Source organism: Somniosus microcephalus, chromosome 15, assembly GCF_052327205.1.
Source record: "Somniosus microcephalus isolate GS21.2 chromosome 15, FLI_Smic_1.0, whole genome shotgun sequence".
NCBI classification, from domain to species: domain Eukaryota; kingdom Metazoa; phylum Chordata; class Chondrichthyes; order Squaliformes; family Somniosidae; genus Somniosus; species Somniosus microcephalus.
In genome coordinates this window covers 26,924,387-26,948,144 of record NC_141001.1, presented here as the reverse complement: position 1 = coordinate 26,948,144, position 23,758 = coordinate 26,924,387, and the positions used below count along the sequence as shown (strand labels likewise).

At 41.0% G+C, this 23,758-nt stretch overlaps 1 protein-coding gene across 3 annotated transcripts in view; it reads right to left on the bottom strand.

The window, feature by feature from the left end:
• The window catches only part of phf21aa (PHD finger protein 21Aa), a 362,336-nt gene that overhangs the window by 124,096 nt on the left and 214,482 nt on the right, over positions 1 to 23,758 (bottom strand). For all 3 annotated transcript variants that reach the window (XM_086007576.1, XM_086007575.1, XM_086007577.1), the window contains exon 4: positions 11,658 to 11,804. In XM_086007576.1, coding sequence (XP_085863702.1) covers positions 11,658 to 11,804 — 147 coding nt within the window. The remainder of the gene's footprint in view (positions 1 to 11,657; positions 11,805 to 23,758) is intronic.

Sequence of the window (23,758 nt, the reverse complement as noted above, 5' to 3'; positions counted from 1 at the left end):
ATGATGAGGAATTTCTTCACCCAGAGAGTGGTAAACCTGTGGAATTCTCTACCACAGAAGACAGTTGAGGCCAATTCATTAAATATATTCAAGAAGGAGTTAGATATATTTCTTAAGGCTAAGGGGATCAAGGGATATGAGGAGAAAGCAGGGACAGGGTACTGAATTTGGATGATCAGCCATGATCTCATTGAATGGCGGAGCAGGCTCGAGGGGCCGAATAGCCTACTCCTGCTCCTATCTTCTATGTTTCTATTCCATAGCTCTTTAATATAATAATTTTTTAAAATTTGTTTATGATATTTCTGCTTCTACCTTAATCTCATGTGTATGTCCCAATCTTTATTTTGCGCTCTGTAAAATTTATAAAAAGTGAAGGATAATCAATGCATTTTACTTCCTGGTTTGCTGTCGGTGAGAATTCTTCAATGTGATTGGCTGATTAGCCTGCTTGATGACATCACTGCTGCTGGAAGCCAGAGATCCCCTAGAGTTGGCGCCAGAATCAAACTAACGTCGAGAAAGGCAAAATCCACGCCAGAGAACGCTAGATCTTTGTGGGCAACTTTCTTTGAGGTTAGCGGCGAGCGCCATCGTTTCGCCACTGACCGCAAAATCTGGGCCAATCTGTCTGAATGTTTGCTCTTCCACTCCTTCCCTCTCTCTTGCCAATCTCTTTCCTTCTCTTACTAATCGCGAACAATGATTTCCAGACACAAAAGCACCTAAACTGTACTGAACGGAGATGCCTTACGTGACTAGAAGGATCCTACTCTCAACACAAATGCTGTTAAACATAAACAAACGTGCATAGCTCTCATCTGGGAGAAGTAATAAGTTGAAGTCAGATGTGTAAACACTTCCCCAGAGGGAGCAGTGGAATGGAAAAGCACCAAGGATGAGCCAATCCCTGTCATTGTCACAAAGCTGCTCCTAGTCAGTTACATAGAATTTTACAGCACAGAAACAGGCCATTCAGCCCAACAGATCCATGCTCCACACGAGCCACCTCCCACCTTACTTCATCTCACCCTATCAACATATTTTTCTATTCCTTTCTCCCTCATGTACTTATCTAGCTTCCCCTTAAATGCATATATGCCATGCACCTCAACCACTCCATGTGGAGTTCCACATTCTCACCACCCTCTTAATAAAGAAGTTTCTCCTGAACTCCTTATTGGGTTTATTAGTGACCATCTTATATTTATGGCCCCTAGTTTTGGACACTCTCACAAGTGGAAATATCTTCCCTACGTCTACCCTATCAAATGGCTTCATAATTTTAAAGACCTCTCAGTCTTCTCTTTTCTAGCCTGTTCAGTCTTTCCTGATTGTTGTACACTCTCAGTTCTGGTATCATCCATGTAAATCTTTTTTACACTTTCTCCAGTACTTCTATATAATTTTTGTAATATGGAGACCAGAACACCAAGCGTGGTCTAACCAAGGTTCTATACAAGTTTAACAGGGTAAGACTGACAGAGGCCGGAGAATGAGTCTACTACCCAGTCTCTGCTTCAGGAAATGGAGATATGGGGAACCCAAAGGTGGAAAGAAAATATTAAAAATAGAGCACACAACACATGCTAATGGTTTTTTGCAGAATACCCAAGAACTACACCTAGGAGCTTCACTCAAATTCTCAATGACTAGTCTTAGAAGTTGAGCTTCACATAATCGCAGAATTGAAGCACTTTGGTTACTGATCAAACTGGTTTGAACCAGCTGAAACAAGTTTTAGTGATGGAGCCTCTCATTCACACAGCAAAGCTGTAATTTTTTGGAGTTAAAATCTGCTGATATGAACTGTGCTATCCAAGTACAGTATATAATTTCACTGGCAGACGTACAGCATAACAAATTGGTAGTTTGTTTACAGCTGGTATGAAAGTGTCCCAAGTGCTTTTTTTTACCCACCTTTGTTCAAATCAAATCAAATAACTAAATCCTAAAAATAACAGGTTTAAGGCACTAAATGAAAAGATGCCGGCTTAATAGCTGCGATTAATCCCAATACCTGCAAAGCACAAGTTTTTTAAAATTATAAATTAGAGAAGAATTTATAATGTATCACTGTGTGCAGGAACCCAATCTACATGATTGAAGAGACCAATGGGGAGGGTGGGGAAAGGAAGAGACAGGGCAAAACCGAAGAGAAATTACTTCCAAATAAAAAAATTGCACCAGAGTGTCCATAAATTAGATTAAGAGGAAAACTAAAAACAGCAGTTACAAATCACAGGTAAACTCCAAAACATGCTCATTTTACTTCAATCACCACCATCATTTCAAAATCTTTCCTCATTCATTTCAACTGAAGTAAAACAACTGGTTCATAAAAAATCTTGCACGAGGAAATCCCTGAAAGCTAAATAGTAATAATGAAACTGAGGCATGTCGATAATAGACACACCAGCGCCTGCTTTAGCCCTCTGGGTTGTCTTGTGCCAAAACAAATCAGCAACACAACATACACTCCTCAATTAGAGCGCCTATGTACGTAACCTTGGAGTTCAATACTGTCTAAATAAAATAAAACAGTCTCTGATGTCCAGCTTTTCAAAGTCCTAAGAATTAACCTCTAGATACCTAAGAAACAAGATTCTCAAACGCAAATGTAGATACAAAACACTTGGAAAAACTCCCAAAACATGTGCATTTTACATCACTGATCACCCTCATTTTAAAATCTTTCTATAGTAAAACATAGTTTTTTTTTCCCAGTAGGATGGCAGTGGTACAGCTACCCAATGACTAGGGGTATGAGTCAGTGTATTTGATAAAGGAGTGTAGAAAATCTGGGATGGCGGGGGAGGAAGGTGGGAAGTGAACAAAATTACCAGGAAACATTTTTTTTTTTTTTTTTAAACAGGAGTTAAAATGTAATTTTTGCAATTATCTACTGAGAACCTTGCCTGTGACAGGAGAGAACGAACAAAGTACTAGCAATTTTAATAGATGAAAGCAGACACTGGATTGAAGGAATATTACCAGAAGAATTTTAAAACCACTTCACAAGATAGTGACACATCAGTATTTCAAGCTTTGATCCAAAACCGTAGGTCCTAAATATTTACCTCATCAACCATTGCACCCCAGTATTTTATACTTAGTGGAATTGTTATAAGAAGATTTTTCTCCTCTTTTACCACCAACTTTCTTATTTCTTGAAGGCTTAAGCTCCTTGTTGCAGTAAAGCTCACCAGTATTGATCACTCTTTAGTAGCTTTCTTAAGTGGCCATTATTCATGAGGCTTGAAAATGAGCATTGGCAGGCCATTTGACTGCAGGGGGCACATAACTAAGTCTGATCTTGCCCTCTCCCAATATCCTCACATGTGCTTTACTTCTTGAATATAAATGAGGTGTTTCCTACATTACAACAGTGACTGTACTTCAAAAGTACTTCATTGGCTGTAAAGCGCTTTGGGACGCCCCGAGGTCGTGAAAGGCGCTATATAAATGCAAGTCTTTCTTTCTTTCATTATGCAGCAAACACTCCCAAATCAGGAACAGCAAGAATCAGGAGGAAAAAGCTCCCTCAAATCTGTCCTAATAATGTACCTTCTCTAACTCTGAAGAGCATTTTCACTCCCCTCCACCAGCCATCCTTCTGATCTTTTGAGTTAGATTATAAACTTAATTCTATTTTTAGGATCTTAAAAAGCATAGGTACAGCACAAAATCTTTGTAGTGCATCAGTGATGCACTTTTACAGCTTATAATGTAACAAAAATATTTTCAAAAAGTGGTGATTTTCCTTTTAGCTCATTCAATTAAGCTCTTCAATAAAATAACAAAAATAAAGAATTCATGCAATTCAGATGTTAATTATATCATAGTTCCAAATTTACTGGTTGGTATCAAACAATCAAGAGAGTAGATTAGAAGAGACTCCTGCAGTGGTAGAAAATTTATGAAGAAGTACTGCATAATATGAAAGTTATTTTACAAAGGGTTAGTTTAGTACTCAGTGTGATAACCTTTTTATTATTTTGTCCAGTTGGCATTAAATAGACTTCTACTGTGAGCGTGTAACTATATTATACAACTATTATTTGTTTTTTGAAGTTTAAAATTGGTTAATGGTTTTAACGCAAAAGATAGTTTGAAGGTGTGATGTTTTATTTGCTCATTGATGGAAGAGATTCTATAAAGGCAAAGGATAAATCCAGGAGCTAAAAGCAATTACCAGTCACTTTTCTGTTGTGTTATCTTGGGCACACTACAAGCTTACCTAGAACTCAATAACTTGAAGGTATGGAGAGTTGGAACATACCCATGGGAATGATCCAAGATATGAATGCCAAATTAATCTAGAGCAAGGGTAGAAACGTTTCAAAAACATAACGGTGGTAGGAATTCATAAAGCTAACCAAGACTTAAAGTAAAATTTAAAACAAGCTGATTAACAGTTTTACAGTAAAAAAAAAAGGAATTCACAAACAAGATCTCAGGAAAAAAAGACAAGTTAGAGTTAGCCTGTCAAATAACTGCCAAAAAGAAAACAAAAGAATGAGAGTTTCAACTAAAGCTGATGAACTGTGTAGCTTGCATTTATATAGCGCCTTTCACGACCACCGGATGTCTCAAAGCACTTCACAGCCAATGAAGTATTTTTGAAGTGTAGCCACTGTTGTAATGTAGGAAACGCGACAGCCAATCTGTACACAGCAAGCTCCCACAAACAGCAATGTGATAATGACCAGGTAATCTATTTTTTGTTATGTTGGTTGAGGGATAAATATTGGCCGGGACACCAGGGATAACTCCCCTGCTCTTCTTCGAAATAGTGCCATGGGATCTTTTACGTCCACCTGAGAACAGACGGGGCCTCGGTTTAACATCTCATCTGAAAGACAGCACCTCCGACAGGGCAGCACTCCCTCAGCACTGCACTGGAGTGTCAACCTAGCTTTATGTGCTTAAGTCCCTGGGTTGGGACTTGAACCCACAACCCTTTGACTCAGAGGCAAGAGTGCTACCCACTGAGCCACAGCTAAAACTGTATATGGAGAAAGAATGATGTGAATTCATGCCAACAAGGAGAGACTGCCATCAATACTTGCAATCAAGCTTTTGAATTATTAACAAGCCATCATAAGTGCTACAAGATGTCTGAGCTGAAATGCTTATACTTTCTTCTAGTGGTAAAGCACTTGCAGCTTTTTTTGCATGTCGATCCGAGGGACAGTACAAACTACGAAACTGTAAAACGTGGTATTCTTAATGCTTACGACTTAACGCCCGAAATACACAGGCAAAAGTATAAGAAACAGGTGAAAACTTCATCGGATTTAATCATAGAACTAAAAGACATTTGGAAAGGAAAATTTTCTGGAAATTGTTCTAGATTATCTAAGAATATGGTTGCTTGACCAGGAATGTGACCCTGGTGCAGTTAGACAAACAAGTAGTCCTCACAACCATCAGGGGTCCCAATGATTGAATGGATGATCAGATTCCTCCCATCAATCAACCAGAGGAACACACACTCAACTGGTGTGCATCCACAGTCCGGAGATCCAGGAGGAGCACCACAAAAGTAAAACAAAACCGTGGGGGCGACACCAGAAATCTCAGGTGCTCTAACTAACAAAATGGGGCACAGTGCGAACGATTGCTCAAGCATGGGCCCAGGTAACTATCAGTAAGACCAAATCTGGTTATAAGGCATGAGACTGCAGAGTGTGCACCACCACCAGAAGCAAGGAATATGATAGCACAGCTATACCAACCAAAGAATTATTGATAATGGATGTACCATAACATTGGCACGACCACACCCAATGCAGGATGACCAACATTTAGCAGGTAGGACAGTCCGCATTCATGGTCTCACTGGGTCAAGCGATGTGCCTGCTGGCTAATTTTCAACTAGAATACCACTTGTCATTGGGAGTAAAAGTGGTAGCAGTCTATGTCTGTACCATTTAAGGTTTGGCTGGGGAATAAATTGAAGTAGGAAATTAGTCAAGCAGGAGAAAGTTTCAGTGGTGACTCAAAATAAGGCAAAGGAAATGCAGCTTTTCTAAAACAATAGTTACATCATCTGCAGCAGCAAGTTCAGCTCACAAAGTATCCAAGACAGCATCCAGTCCCAGAATGAGGAGAGTCCTGCTACCACGGTGAGGTAGAGACACACAAAAGCATGCAAGGGAACCAAGGTTTCCCCTTATGATACCCAGCAAGAGACAATGAACGAGGGGTACTTGGATAGTTTAGAACCTCACAATTAGCAGAGGTTCAGCAGGCTGACCCTACATTAGAGGGTGTGCATGCTCAGTGTCAGGGTCACAGCCTGAACCAATAGAGTGGTATAGTTATGAGGACAGACTTCTGACATTACAAATCCAAACCTGTTCAGGGACAGGAACAAAAGAATTACGATATAGTGGACAGCAGGCATACCAGACAGATTTACTAAAGGTGGCCCAATATGTACCATTTGCAGAATATCAAGCGGTAAAATGTACAAAAGATAGCACTTCTGTTGGTTTAGTATCGTTAAAGACATGGCTGAATTTTGTTAAGAATTGTCAACATATGGGTAAACCAATGGAATACAACAAAGCTCCTGCTACCATTACGAATGAACTTTTCAAAAAAGTCGGCACATATATCATAGGTTCCATGCCTAATACAAGTCAGTCAGGGAAAGGGTACTCCTTAATCATGGTAAACTATGCATAAGAACATAAGAATTAGGAGCAGTAGTAGGCCATATGGCCCCTCGAGCCTGCTCTGCCATTCAATAAGATCATGGCTGATCTTCGACCTCAACTCTACTTTCCTGCACTATCCCCATAATTCCTCTGGTGTCCAAAAATCTATCTATCTCAGCCTTTAATATACTCAATGACTGAGCATCCACAGCACTTTGGGGCAAAGAATTCCAAAGATTCACAACCCTCCGAGTGAAGAAATTCCTCCTCATCTCAGTCTTAAAAGGCCGGCCCCTTATCCTGAGACTATGCCCCCTAGTTCTAGACTCTCCAGTCAGGGAAAACAATCTCTTAGCATCTATCCTGTCAATCCCCCTCAGAATCTTATACGCATCAATGAGATCACCTCTCATTCTTCTAAACTCCAGAGAGTATAGGCCCAATCTACTCAATCTCTCCTCGCAGGGATCAATCTAGTGAACCTTCATTGAACCACCTCTGAGGCAAGTCCTTCCTTAAATGAAGAGAGACCAAAAACTGTGCACAGTAATCCAGGTGTGGTCTCACCAGAGCCCTGCACAATTGTAGCAAGACTTCCTTACTCTTGTACTTAAGTCCTCTAGCAATAAAGGTCAACATGCCATTTGCCTTCCTAATTGCTTGCTGTACCTGCATGTTAACTCTGTTTCTTGTACTGACACCCAAATCTCTCTGAACACCAACATTTAATAGTTTCTCACCATTTAAAAAATATTCTGTTTTTCTGTTCTTCCTACTAAAGTGAATAACCTCACATTTTCCCATATTATACTCCATCTGCCACCTTATTGCCCACTCACTTAACCTATATCCCTTTGCAGGCTGTTTGCGTCCTCCTCACATCTTACTTTACCACCTAGCTTTGTATCGTCAGCAAACTTGGATACATTGCACTCAGTCCCATCATTGAAGTCATTAATATAGATTGTAAATAGCTGAGGCCCAAGCACTGATCCTTGCGGCACCCCACTCGTTACAGCCTGCCAATCTGAAAATGACCCGTTTATCCCTACTCTCTGTTTTCTGTCTGTTAACCAATCCTTTATCCATGCTAATACCTTACCCCCAACCCCATAAGTCCTTATCTTGTTTAACAACCTTTTATGTGGCACCTTATCGAATGCCTTTTGGAAATCCAAATATACTACATCCACTGGTACCCCTTTATCTACCCTGCTAGTTACATCCTCAAAAAATGCAAATACATTTGTCAAACACGATTTCCCTTTCATAAAACCATGTTGACTCGGCCTAATCATATTATGATATTCTAAATACCCTGTTACCACTTCCTTAATAATGGATTCCAGCATTTTCCCGATGACTGACGTTAGGCTAACTGGCCTGTAGTTCCCGGTTTTCTCGCTCCCTCCTTTCTTGAATAGCAGGGTTACATTTGCTACCTTCCAATCTGTTGGGACCTTTCCTGAATCTAGGGAATTTTGGAAGATCACAACCAATGCATCCACTATTTCTGCAGCCACCTCTTTTAGAATCCTAGGATGTAGGCCATCAGGTCCAGGGGATTTGTCGGCTTTTTGGACCCATTAATTTCTCAAGTACTTTTTCTCTACTAATATTAATTACTTTAAGCTCCTCACTCTCATTAGCTCCTTGGTTCCCCACTATTTTTGATATACTTTGTATGTCTTCTACTGTGAAGACAGATAGCAAATATTTGGTTAAAGCCTCTGCCACTTCCTTGTTCCCCAATATAATTTCTCCTGTCCCAGCCTCTAAGGGACCAAAGCTTACTTTTGCTACTCTCTTCCTTTTTACATACTTGTAGAAGCTCTTAAAATCTGTTTTTATTTTTCTTGCTAATTTACTCTCGTATTCTATTTTCTCCCTTTTAATCAATTTTTGGTCATCCTTTGTTGGTTTCTAAAGCTCTCCCAATCCGCAGGCTTATTACTATTTTTTGCAACATTATAAGCCTCTTCTTTTAATCTAATACTATCCTTAACTTCTTTAGTTAGCCATGGATGGCTCACTTTTCCCCTGGAGTTTTTATTTCTCAATGGAATGCATATTCACTGAGAATTTTGGAATATTTATTTAAATGATTGCCACTGCTTATCTACTGTCATACCTTTTAATCTAATTTCCTTTAGCCAACTCGCCCCTCATACCTACATAATTGGCTTTGTTTAAGTTTAAGACTCTAGCGTCAGACTTAAGAATGTCACTTTCAAACTCAATGTGAAATTCTATCATATTATGATCACTCTTTCCTAGAGGATCCTTTACTATAAGATTACTAATTAACCCTGTCTCATTACACAAAACAAGATCTAAAATAGCCTGTTCCCTAGTTGGTTCCATGATGTATTTTTCTAGGAAACTGTCTTGAATACATTTCATGAACTCAGCCTCCAGACTACCCTTGCCAATTTGATTTGCCCAATCTATATGCAGATTAAAGTCCATGATTATTGTATTACCTTTGTTAAAAGCTCCTATTAGTTCTTGATTAATACTCTGTCCAATAGTATAGCTACTGTTAGGAGGCCTATAAACTACTCCCACCACTGCTTTCTGCCCCATAGTATTTCGTATCTCCACCAATACTGATTCTACTTCCTGATCTTCTGAGCCAAGATCCTTTCTCACCACTATCCTTATGTTATCCTTAATTATAGGGCTATGCTGCCTCCTGTTCCAATCTGCCTATCTTTTCGATAAGTCAAGTACTCTAGAATATTTAGTTCCCAACCCTGGTCACCTTGCAACCTCGTCTCTGTAATGGCTATTAGATTATACCCATTTATCCCTATTTGTGCCACTAATTCATCTACCTAGTTATGAATGTTTCGTGCATTCAGGTAAAGAGCCTTTAGTTTTAACCTTTTACCATTATTCCCTGCTTTCATCTTATTCGCTGACGCACAATTACCTTTAAACTCTGTCCCTCCCTGTCACACACTGCTTATCTTTACCCAAATCACTACAGTGCTCCATTGCCTTGACTTTTCTCTTTAGATTTCTAAATTTCCCCTCACTTGACTGCCCCCACTTTTTAGTTTAAAGCCCTATCTACAGCCCTAGTTATTCGATTCGTCAGGACATTGGTCCCCGCCCGGTTTAAGTGGAGACTGTCCCAACGGAACAGTACTCTTTCCCAAGTACATGATTCGAAACCCCTTCCTCCCACACCACTCTTTGAGCCACACATTTAACTCTCTGATCTGCTTGTCCCTATGCCAATTTGCGCGTGGCTCAGGTAACAATCCAGAGATTATTACCTTTGAGGTTCTGCTTTTTAATTTGGACCCTAGCTCCACAAACTCTCCCGGCAGAACCTCATTCCTAGTTCTACCTATGGTTGATTCCTACATGGACCACGACAACTGGATCACCCCCTCCCATTCCAAATTCTTCTACAGCCACGAGGAAATATCCTCAATTCTGGCACCAGGCAGGCAACACAGCCTTAGGAACTCCCAAACGCAGCTGCAGAGAACAGTATCTATTCCCCCTGACTATACTGTCCCCTACCACGACAACATTCCGTTTCACTCCCCCCACTTAAATGGCCTCCTGTACCACGGTGCCGTGGTCAGTATGTTCATCTACCCTGCAGACTTTGTCCTCATCCACAAAGACAGCAAGAACCTCACATCTGTTGAATAAAAGCAACAGCCGAGGCTCCTCCAGCACTGCACCTGGAGTCTCCTTACCTGCCTGAGTTGCAGACACACCCTCCTGTCCTTGACCACTAACCAGACCTCTACTACTACCAAACCTAAGGGGTGAGACTGCCTCCTAGATCAAAGTGCCCAGATAATTCTTCCCCCCCTCCCTGATGCCCCGCAATGTCTGCACCTCGGACTCCAGCTCAACAACTCTGAGCTGAAGTTCGAGTTGCAGACACGGTCATACGGGATCGCAATGATCACCTCAAACTCCCACATGCTGCAGTTGCAGCACACCCTTTATAACCTTATTTTAATTATTTAGGTAATTCAAGTTTATGTATTTAATTAACTTAGCTTACAGTTTATGTTTTAACTAATTACCAGATCTAGTTTAAGTTCTAGGTAGGTAAAATTAAATATTTACCTGTAACACAAAGCAGCAGCAACCTCCTCCCCCTCTGCTCTGAATTCCCATCTCTCCAAATTCCCAAGTTTCAAAACACTGTTTAAGCCCACTCTGTTTAAGACACTGTGCGTCAGAAAATACTGTTTACTTTTATACCTTTGGAGCCACACCCTAGTTACAAGTGCTGTCTCAGATCCCTGCATCTAGGTGTTGCGATACAATAGCTCTTGCACCCACTGCTGCATAGGTTATAGCTAATGCACTGCTAGAAACGTTTACCCAAATTAGACACCCAAAATGTTTTTATCCGATCAGTTAGTCACACAATTATGACGAGAGTGACAATTAAAAGAACATTCGTCCAACCCCATATTACAATCAGGCGAATGGACTGGTAGACAGGTTTAAAGGCACAGTGGCTCATACAAGTTAAAACCTCCAAGGACAGGGATAAAACATAGCCATATTGCAATTTGCATACAGGAAGGTATCCCAAGAATCCACAGGATTCTCACCATTCAAATTACTATACGGACTATACGAATGCACGGTTTGCCAACAATAATCAGAAAGGCATGGTTGGAGAAGGCAGAAATGTAATGAAATGGTATTAAATTTAAGGGTAAACCTAAATAGGTTGGCTAAACTTACACAAAAGAATCTAAAGTGTGCACAGGGCCATCAGAAAAGCTGGTACAACTGCAAAGCTCGGTCCTGGGACCATCGGTTAGGCCAGTGGGTTGGTGTTGCCAGCTCTGAAGTGCAACAAGTTACATGCTCATTAGTCCGTTCCATACACAGTGATGGAAAGGCGTAACAAGGATGGTTATACAATAAAAACACTGGTGTAGACTTGATGGGCTGTACGACTTGTTTCTGTGCTTCAACATGCTATAATTCTATTACCTGTGGGCTGCTCAGCTGTGGTAGAAGCTGTGGTACAGTCTGCTGTTGCTGCTGTGGTGGTACCTGCTGCTGTTGCATTGGCAGTTTGCCTTCATGATGTTCCTGTTTCACCATCAAATCTTTCCTCAACTGTTCAACAACTTTTTTCTGAAACAAAAGAAAAAATAAATAATCAACTCAGATATAATCTGCATTTCAGAAATGTACAACCACTTTATCCATGCTAGTTTATTACACTGGCTTATTTGCATTTGTTGTGAGAAATGCAAATCAAAAGTTATAGAAAATCCTAAGCTGCCCAAGTTCTGTGCACCATTGGTAGATGCAAGAATGAGGAAAGGGCCAACACACCACTCACACACTGCACCACAGAGTAGTTGGATGTGGCTTATGCTGAAGATTTCCCACGCAATGGGTAGAAATTCGACTTGGGCGGCAGTGCAAAATGGGCGGTAGCAAATCACCAGTCCGTTTAGCATTCCGCCCAGTTTTCTTTTCCTTTGACTTCACAACACGCTGGAAATGACCCAACACTTGAAATTAACTTCAGCATGTGGAAGCAAAACCTTGGAATCATGTGAACGGTCTGATGGTGTGGACGGTGCGCTGTAGGTAGTTTTTTTGGGTTGAATGAGTTAAGGCCAAATGGTCTTCCTCATTTATATTTATGTTACCTGGCGATTTTATAAACGGACACCAAACAGAAGGAATCGGTTTCACCACATAAACAGTGGAGTAAAAAGAGTTAATCCTGTGCTGCTGTGCTTTTCAGCAATTCATCCATTAGCAGCAAAAGCAGTTGCTGTCCTGCCCTTCGCTCAGTGAACAAGCTAAGATGCAAGTGATGGGAACCCACCCAAGGATAGGAATTTGAACAAACTAGATAGAAAATCCTACACCTAATATCAAAATAACTAGGAGTGTATCTTGGTCCTTCATCACGTGTATCTAAACAGGTAAATAGGTACAGAGACATGCAGACCAAGGTTCTAGTTTCAATTCCTGATCTTTACTGCTTTAGTTGATCTCAGCTGTGGTGAAAAAGCAAGTTACCGTGGCATCCCTAAGCTATGGAGAGGAAAATGAGTCAGCCAGGAATCCTATTCTTGATTGCTATGCAGTGATCCTTGAGGACAGCTATACATGTATACATATTGGTTGAGGACAGAACAACTGGCAATTATCTAGCACCTTTAACATAGCAAGTGTCGCAAAGCACTTCACAGAGGCATAATTTCTTGTTAAATGGACACAGTCAAAGGCGGAGCTATTAAGAGATGTGACCAAAAGCTTGATCAGAGAGATGAGGTTTAAGGAGGGTCTTAAAGAGAGGCAGGTTGCAAGGCAGAGGGGTTTAGGGAGGGAATTCCAGATCATGAAGCCTAGAAGGATGAAGGTATGACTGCCAATGGTGGGGCAAAGGGAGGGAAATGCATAAGAGACCAGTGTCAGAAGAATGGAGAGTTCTGGGGGTGGAGGATGTTACAGAGAGGAAAGGCCATGGAAGGATTTAAATGTAAGGACGGGAATTTTAAACTTGAGGCACTGGGGACCTGGAGCCAATGTAGGTCAGCAGGGACAGGGGTGATGGAGGAATGGGACTTGGTGCACGATAGGATACAGGCAGCAGACCTTTGGATGAGCTGAAGTTTATGGAGGGTAGAGGATGGGAGAGCAGCCAGGAGAGTATTAGAATACAGAGATTTACATAAGAGTCTACAGCACAAAAATGGGCCAGTTGGCCCAACTGGTCTGTTCCGGTGTTTATGCTCGACACGAGCCTCCTCACCCCTCTTCATCTAACACCATCATCACAGGCTTCTACCCATTTCTCTCTCATGTCTTTATCTAGCTTCCTCTTAAATGCACCTATGCTATTTGCCTCAACTACTCCCTGTGGTAGCAAGTTCCACATTCTTACCACTCTTTGGGTAAAGAAGTTTCTCCTGAATCCCTATTCGATTTATTAGTTACTATCTTATATTTATGATAGTTTTAGACTCCCCCACAAGTGGAAAACATTTCTTTACATCTACCCTATCTATCCACAGTATTCCTAGTGTTGTCTAACTAAGGTTCTATACAAGTTTAACATAACTACTCTGCTTTTCAATTCCATCCCTCTAGAAATGAACCCCGGTGCTTAATTAGCATTTTTTTTTATGGCCTTATTAACCGTGTTGCTACTTTTAGTAATTTGTGCATCTGTGCCCCAAGATCCCTTTGCTCATCGACCCCATTTAGACTCATTATTCAAGCACTATGCGGTCTCATTCTTCCTACCAAAATGCACCTCCTCGCACCAAATTTATTTGCAAATCACACGTCCATTTTGCAAATTTATTAATGTCTTCTTGTATTTTAATTGCATTCTTCTTCAGTATTAATTATACCTCCAATTTGGTATCGTCCACAAACTTTGAAGTTGTGTTTCTGATTCCCGATCCAAATCGTTTATGTAAATTATGAGCAACAGTGGTCCCAGCACTGATCCCTTTGGAACATCACTTCCCACCTTTTACCAGTCTGAGTAGCTACCCTTAACACACATTCTTTGTTTCCTGTTTTGCAGCCAGCTTGCTATCCATTCTGCTACTTGTCCCCTGACTCCACACGCTCTGACCTTAGTCACCAGTCTACGATGCGGTACCTTATCACGACTAGAGGTGACAAATGCACGGATGAGGGTTTCAGCAACAATGTTATTAAATTGTGTGCGTGATTCGCCCACAGTTGAATAACTTAACATTCACTGTTTAAGGATCAACACGTGACAAATGCCAACTTGGATGAGGTAAGAGTGTGTTGGTGGTACCTAAACTGTACCTCAGCAGGAGACAGGAAAGTAATTTTTTTTTTTTAAATCCCTCAATCATACCATTTACTATGTAAACCATTTAGACTTTGTTCAGAGTTTGGATCTTCATCAGAACCCTTGTGGTGAACAAGAATTACTTAAAAGATCATATATATCCAAATCAATAGCTGATATTTCAAAATATAAAGATGTTAAATTAAAAATTTAAACAGGCTGTAAATATTATGAAGGTAGGTTGGGGCAGCTTCTTTTAACACCATGAATTGGAGTGAACAATTTTAGAATCTTAATGCTAAAATGTATAGCAATAAAAGATCAGATCTGGCTCAAATCATACTGCTAATTATCAATATACATTTCTAGAATTGAGATCTGAAATCAGCAATAAAGTAAAACAAGACATGCAAGGAGCAGGTTTGTAATTGTAACGATTCAGACTGTCAGTTTAAATCATTTTAGATAGCTTAATATAGGAAGGCACCTTGAAATAATATACAGGATTTCATAAAACAGGTGAAGAATCAGGGAAGAAATAAACATTTCCAGAAAACAGGAACAGGTGGTCACGAAAAATTAAATCACTCCTGTCCCAAAGTTCCAGCAGTGGCTCAGTAGAGGCAGACGTCTCTGATATACAGACATAGTGAATAACCTGCTTTAAATTACTTTGGAATAACAGTAATTTTAAACAGTCTTAACCTGGAAGACTGCGGAAGGCTAAAAAAAAGGGGTACCAGTGAACTAGAGCAGGCCAAGTGGAAGTGGGATGGGCAGTGCAATGGTTACAAGCACATGCTTCAAGCGTAACATCCCAGCTACGCAATATCAATAGCTTTAAAAAACAAGCGGCTGATCACACAAGCTGACATACAGCAATACTCGGTGACGTCAGCTGGTATGAGCAGCAGCGCGTAGATCTCCTGAAGGAGAAGCTGTAACATCAGAATGTGAACAGCAGAGCCAGTCAGCCCCAAATGAGTTGTCTGATTTTGTGAAACCTGCCGGAAAGCATTCCTCTCTGATACTGGCTTCAAAAACCATCGGCACACTCAAGACTGACTCTCTTCAATAAAGCTTGTCATCTTCAAGTACAAAGAACTGCAAATTTTAAAATAAAACTACTTATGTATGTATAACTAAACACGTGTAGATATTCCAATATTTTTTTTTTTTATAAAAAGATGTGCCACCAATATAATCAGGTCAGCTATGTTATCCTAGATCACTCCCAGAAACACCCTAGCAACCAACTTAGGAGTGAAACTGGCAGAGTCCTGCAAGCCAGTAACCGAACATTCTTATCGATGGGAAATGGTACGTGTACATATTGCAGGAAGGAGGGGAAAATTAATAAAGCAAAAGAAAAATTATGCAGTATGATGCAACATCAGAAAGATCATCACAAGCTGGCTCATCTAATGGCAGAGTTTGCAAATGCATCATGGTTTGGTACTCAGTCATACAAACCAGAGAGGTCCCAGGTTCAGTAAGCTCAACCAAGAGAATGCAGGATGGTCAAAGATGGGTTTACAGTGTATGTATGTGAACGCATGAAGCACAGTAAACAAAGTGAGTGAGCTGCAGGCACAAATAGCCACATGGGAATATGATGCTGTGGTAATAACTGAGACCTGGCTCAAAAAAGGGCAGGGTTGGGTAGTAAATATTCCTGGTTATAAAGTGTTCAGGAAAGATAGCAGGTGGTGTGGCAATATTGGTTAAGGACAATGTTACAGTGCTGGAGAGGGAGGGTGTCTTGGAGGGTCAAGGACAGAATCTATATGGCTAGAGTCAAGAAATAATAGGGTTGCCATTACACTACTAGGTGCATTCTATAGACCACCAAATAGTGGGAAAGATAAGGAGTATATTTGCAGAGAAATTAGAGAGAGCAAGAACTATAGAATAGTGATAATGGGGGACTTGAACTATCCTAATATAGACTGGGATCGTAATAGTATAAAGGGCAGAGAAGGGGAAGAATTTCTGAAGTGCGTTCAGGAGAACTTTCTTGATCAGTATGTTTCCGGCCCGACGAGGGAGGAAGCATTGCTGGATCTGGTTCTGGGGAATGAGGTGGGTCAAGCAGAGCAAGTGTCAGTAGGGGAACATTTAGGGAACAGTGATCATAGTATCATAAGGTTTAGATTAGCTATGGAAAAGGACAGGGAGAAATCTAGAGTAAAAATGCTTAACTTGGGGAAGGCCAATTTCAGTGGGATGAGAATGGATCTGGCCCAGGTAAACTGGAATCAAAGATTGGCAGGCAAAACTGTAATGAAACAATGGGCTGCCTTTAAAGAGGAAATAGTTCAGATACAGTTGAGGTACATTCCCACTCGGGGGGGGGGGGGGGAAGAAAGGCCGGGCAACTAAAGTCAGAGCTCCCTGGGTGACCAAAGAGATAGAGAATATGACGAAGCAGAAAAAGAGCGCATATGACAGATGTCAGGTTGCAAATATATCTGAGAATCAGGCTATGTACAGAAAGGTCAGAGGAGAAGTGGAAAAATAAAATAAGAGGGGCAAAGAGAGGGTATGAGAATGGAATGGCAGCCAACATAAAAGGGAATCCAAAAGTCTTCTATAGGTATATAAATAGTAAAAGGGTAGTAAGAGGAGGGGTGGGGCCGATTAGGGACCAAAAAGGAGACCCTTGCATGGAGGCAGAGGGTATGACTGAGATACTAAACAAGTACTTTGCATCTGCCTTCACATCAAGGAAGAGGATGCTGCCATAGACATAGTGAAGGAGGAGGTGTGGAGATACTTGATAGGATAAAAATTGATAGAGAGGAGATATTAGAAAAGGATGGCTGTACTTAAAGTAGATAGATAACCAGGAACAGATGGGATGCAGCCTAGGATGCTGAGGGAATTGAGGGAGGAAATTGCGGAAGTACTAACCGATAATATTCCAATCCTCCTTAGATACAGGGGTGCTGCCAGAGGACTGGAGAATTGCAAATGTTACACCATTGTTCAAAAAAGGGTGTAAAGATAAACCCAGCAACTACAGGCCAGACAGTTTGACCTTGGTAGTGGGGAAGCTTTTAGAAACAGTAATCAGGGACAAAATTAACAGTCACTTGGATAGGTGTGGATTAATTAAGGAGAGCCAGCACAGTAAACCGTGTTTAACTAACTTGATTTGAGTTCTTTGATGAGGTAACAGAGAGGGTTGACGAGGGTAATGTGGTTGACATAGGGTAGATGGATTTCCAAAAGGTGTTCAAAAGTGCCACATAATAGGCTCGCCAGCAAAGTTGAAGCCATGGAATAAGGGTCAGTGGCAGCATGGATACGGAATTGGCTAAGTGATAGGAAACAGGGAGTAGTGAACGGTTGTTTTTTGGACTGGAGGAAGGTATACCGTGGTGTTCCCCAGGGGTCAGTTCTAGGACCACTGCTTTTCTTGACATATATTGATGACTTGGACGTGGGTGTACAGGGCAGAATTTCAAACTTTGTAGATGACACAAAACTTGGAAGTATAGTGAATAGTGAGGAGGAGAGTGATAGACTTCAGGAAGACGGACAGGCTGGTGAAATGGGAGGACACGTGGCAGATGAAATTTAATGCAGAAAAGTGTGAAGTGATGCATGTTGGTAGAAAGAATGAGGAAAGGACATATAAACGAAATGGTACAATCCTGAAGGGGGTGCACAAACAGAGAGACCTGGGGGTATGTGTGCACAAATCATTGAAGGTGGCAGGGCAGGTCAAGAAAGCAGTTAAAAAGGCTTACAGGATCCTGGGTTTCATAAACAGAGGTATAGAGTACAAAAGTGTGGAAATTATGATGGACCTGTATAAAACACTGGCTCAGCCCCAACTGGAGTACTATGTCCAATTCTGGGCACCACACTTTAGGAAGGATGTAAAGGCCTTAGAGAGGGTGCAGAAAAGATTTACGAGAATGATTCCAGGAATGAGGGACTTCAGTTATATGGATAGACTGGAGAAGCTGGAGTTGTTCTCCTTGGAGCAGAGAAGATTGAGAGGAGATTTGATAGAGGTATTCAAAATCATGAGGGGTTTGGACAGAGCAGATAGAGGGAAACTGTTCCCATTGGCAGAAGGGTTGCGAGCCAGAGGACACAGATTTAAGGTAATTGCCAAAAGAACCAAAGGCGAAGTAAGAAAAAACTTTTTTACGCAGCGAGTGGTTAAGATCTGGAATGCACTGCCTGAGAGGGTGGTGGAGGCAGACTCAATCACGGCTTTCAAAAGGGAGTTGGATAAGTATCTGAAGGAAAGAAACTTGCAGGGCTACGGGGAAAGGGCAGGGGAGTGGGGCTAGCTGACGTGCTTTTGCAGAGAGCTGGCACGGGCTCGACGGGCCGAATGGCCTTCTTCCCTGCTGTAACCATTCTATGAAGTGGTCTGTGCTGAGCTGCCTAATCTTAGGTAGAGCAGTAGGAGGGGCATTAGAATTGGACTGTGTGTTCCCAGGCTAGGGAGGGACGGGAAGGAAGGAAACAAAATCAAATTAGTATTGCTGCTTCTGATCACTAACCAGTAACCATTTTGCTCAACCTAGGTTCATACACAACCATTTAGACAGGGATACTAATACTTGTGGAACAGGACCTCTGCATTAGTCAACATCTTCAGAACAGGAGAAAGGGAGAGAAAACTGGGATGGGGAAAGAGAGACAGAGGTCTGTTACAATTTAGCAGCAACTCATTCCCAAACACAAGAAGTTCAGTCATTTGCAAATGTATTTCAATTTATAAACATTTCCAGAAGTTTTTTTAAAATTTATGCTCATACTTCCTTTCACAAAGTGCATGCCATTACAGTGTGCATCACATTGTTTTCACCATACTTTCCCAGTTCACTCCCATAATGTACTCTCAGCAGCAGTGAATCTATTGTGTGCATGCTTATAAAGCAAGTCTATTGTATACATATGTGCAATGCAAGAGCATCACAGCATTAGAAAAATAATTCCTTTATCTGGCTTTACACAATTAAAAGTAGAAGTGCTTTTTTATCAAGTAACATGAATTCTAATAAAAATAAAGCTTCTCTGCAAGATTTCAGGTCTTACTGCTGTCCACACATTACTCCAATTTATTGTGTTATAGATCAAACACTAATGTTTACTATGCTGTATTTTTAACTTCTAAACATGACAAATGATGCAACAATCAAGAAAGACACAAGGCAAATGAAAAAGTGATCCAGTAATTAAATATGCATCGCAGAAACAGAACAATTCAACACATATACAAATCTACTCAACAAATAATTTACACAAACATAACAATCTGTATCTGTACGTGCGCATGCACGCATCGTATACACACACATTATACAAAACACAACACATTCACACAGCATCAATTTACTGTAAAACAGTAGCCCATAAGCAAAGCTCTGGATAAGAAGAGCAACTGAATGAGAGAATTATTAGATTCATTGAAAGCTGACAGGAGTTGCAGTGGGGGAAGGGGACACACACAAAAGATTTGCACCTGCTAAAGGATTTATCCTGAAAACTAGCGATGAACAAATCAATTACCTATCTCAAATGAAGGACCTGTTTCAGAGTTCTTGCAGATTACTGTATAATAAATTTAAAATCTTCCATCCACTTCATAATGAACTCCAGTCATCTCTACTCAAAAAACTCCCTGTAACTATAAGGGAAAGAATAGTAGGAGCAAGGGGAAGCCCGGGCTAGTGCCATATGGTTGAAACAAAGAAACAGCCAATCACAGCCAGAGTGCTGAAATTGAGAGATAATTACGAACTACACATCACAACCCCATGGGAACAATACAGGAGGCCCAGCAAATGGGGGTTTTTCAATTTCAAGTACAACTAAGCTCTTCCATTCTAACACTAATAAAAAAAATTGAATTGTGTTTCAAGCTAACAAAGACTATGAGGAACCAGCTCTCTTACTCCAATCAAATGTTAAAAGCCCATCGTGTGTTGTACAAGAACGGCCAGCCAGGCCTCTGCTGGGACCTTGGCCTAGCAGCTCAGCTATTGTTTGTAACCCTCATATAACCTGAATCAGCTGCTACTCACTTCCTTCTCATCATACCACCAAGAACAGCTGGTACATTTTACATTTTTCTCTCAAAAGAATCAGAGTTCAGAAACCCTGAATGTGCTTTCACAAAAAAAATTCAATGTTATTCATGGTACAAAAGGTAATTGCATACAGGCGCTGAGATAGGTCATTCAATTTAATAGCTTTTTAAAAAGAAATTACCTCAAAATAACGTAATTATTCCTTACAATACAGCAGTTAAGGCCTGTGGGACCCTTGGTAGCATATGAACCAAAATCAAATATATAACTATAAAAATATATAACAAAGAATATTATGAATGAAATAATATACAATTCTATATACCGTGGCAAAATTTTAAATATGTATAAGCATTAGAAATTTACTGCAGGTAAATAAAATTTGTGCTTATTTTGAAAATTAAACATCACTTGAGTTATAACATACTATACAACTTTTCCAAAACCCATTGATCCAAGTTGGTTGTTGCACTGCTGACTAGCTTATAAAAGTAAAATATTCTAATCTTCTTATTCTTTGGCTTGTCACAAGTGTTAATTTTTATCTTATTTCTGTTAGAGTTAATTCAGTCAAACAAGATCAAACACGACTCACTACTTTGCAGTACCGTTGAAAGCTCTTACTGGAATATTCTACTGAAACTGAAAACAAATTATCTAATTGATCTGATTGATTCCCGTTCGAAGTATTGTTAATTGGCAGTAGATTTGTTAATGTTATCATCTTTTGAAAATATGAATGGAAAATTAATAACCTTCAATACCAAGTTATATAAATTTGGAAAGTACATTTGAGAACATTCTTCTAAAATGGATAAGCTCAGAAAGTGACAATCAATCACATTAAATGCTGTCCCACAAACTATAAAGAAACACAGACCTCAGTTGTTCTCTCTCTATTCCACCCACCATCCTTTTTTAAAAAAAAGGTTAAAACAGAAAATACTAGGAGCACTCCGGTCAGGCAGCATCTTTGGAGAGGGGAAGATAGGATTAACGTTTTGGGTCGATGACCTCTGTCAGAGATTTTGACTAAAGGTCATTGTTAACCCTATCTTCCTCTCTCCATACATAATGCCTGACCTGCGGCGTATTTCTCATTATTTTCGGTTTTTACTTCAGATTTCTAACACCTGCAGTATTTTGCTTTCTGTTTTACCCTTTTTCTTCAACTTTTTAAGCATCCTGTTTTGTTTTCTCTGATTTCAAACTGATTTGGAATAAACAAGCATCATTTATTAAAAAGGTTTCTGATTTTTGTTTTTCATACGTCATTGGCAAAAAGAAACCAACGTTTTCAATAATGCACACCAACCCACCAGTTACCCAATGCATCAAACTATGATGTTCAATATATTCTCTGCAAACTATGCTCATTGGTCTAAAGTTAGATAACACATTATGTGGAGGCTTATGAGCATAAACTATCATTCTGTAGTTGGTTGGTATACCAACAGCCCGCCAATACTAAGGCTTCAATTCCTATCTTGTAAACCCAATTTATCGGTCAAGTAGTTTTTTCCAGTGGTATTAGGATTTTTATGGAAAAATTCTCATTTAATGGATAAATAATGTTGCTTATCTTACAGATTTGCAATAAATATGCTGGCATGGAAAAGAGCAAATGTATAATCCTTTCAGAACATAAAATATAAGATTGGAGGAATTAGTCTCATCAACCGATGTCAGACCAGAGGCACAAGAAAACATCTCTCTAGTCCTGAAATTATGTTGCAGGATACGAACATACAAACACTTACCACATTCATCTGGCTCAAAGAGTGGTGTGGGAGGAAAGGGTTTCAGTTCATGGGGCACTGGCACCAGTACTGGGGAAAGAGGGAGCTGTTCCTGGCGAATCGAATAACTAGAGTAGTAAACAGGGCTTTAAACTAATGAGGGGGGGGTGGGGGGATTGAGGAAAGAGTAAATTTAAAAGCAGCAAGAGAAATGTCAAGACTCTAGAGCAGAGTAGAGTTTTGGGTAAAAATAAGCAGAGTGGGTCAGGAAGGGACAGAGAGAGTAACAAAGGTAATTTTCCTCTGAGGTAGTCCTTCAGAACCGAGGATGACTTGCTTCCACATTAAAAATGAGTTCTCAGGTGACTAATGAGCCCAATGCAGGACCTACAGTCTTTGTCACAGGTGGGACAGATGGTGCTTTGGGGGGGGGGGGGGGGGGGGGGTGATTGGGTTGACATGCGCTCCTTGCGCTTGGTCTCGGCGAAGAGACTCGAGGTGTTCGGCGCCTTCCCGGATGCTTCTTCTCCACTTTGTGCAGTCTTGGGCCAGGGATTCCCAGGAGTCGGTGGGGATGTTGCACTTTTTCCAAGGAGGCTTTGAGGGTGTCCTTGAAACGTTTCCTCTGCCCACCTGAGGCTCTCTTGCCGTGTTGGAGCTCCGAGTAGAGCGCTTGTTTTGGGAGTCTCATATCGGGCATGCGGACAATGTGACCTGTCCATCGGAGCCCGTGGTCAAAGCTTCGATGCTGGGGATGTTGGCCTGAGCGAGAACACTGACGTTAATGCGTCTATTCAGCCAATGGATTTGCAGGATCTTGCAGAGGCAGCGTTGGTGGTACCTCTCCAGTGCTTTGAGGTGCCTGCTGTACATGGTCCATGTCTCTGAGGCATACAGGAGGGCGGGTATCACTACTGCTCTGTAGACCATGAGCTTGGTGCTGGGTTTGAAGTCCTGGTCTTCAAACACTCTCTTCCTCAAGTGACTGAAGGCGGTGTTGGACATCGTCATCGACGTCTACCCTTGTTGACAGTAGGCTCCGGAGGTATGGAAAGTGGTCCACGTTGTCCAGGGCCTTATCGTGGATTTTGATAATTGGGGGGGCAGTACTGTGTGGCGGGGGCAGGTTGGTAGAGGACCTTTGTCTTACGGATGTTTAGTGTAAGGCCTATGCTCTCGTACGCTTCGGTGAAGGTGTTGACGATGGTTTGGAGTTTGACCTCAGAGTGTGTGCAGATGCAAGCGTCGTCTGCATACTGTAATTAGACGACAGAGAATGGAACGACCTTGGATCTGGACTGAAGGCGACGGAGGTTGAACAGTTTCCCGTTTGTTCTGTAGATTAGCTCCACTCCAGCAGGGAGCTTACTGAGGGAGAGATGGAGCATTGCAGCAAGGAAGATTGAGAAGAGCGTTGGTGCGATGACACAGTCTTGCTTGGTCCCGGTCCGTACGTGAATTGGGTCTGTGGTGGAACCGTTGGTCAGGATC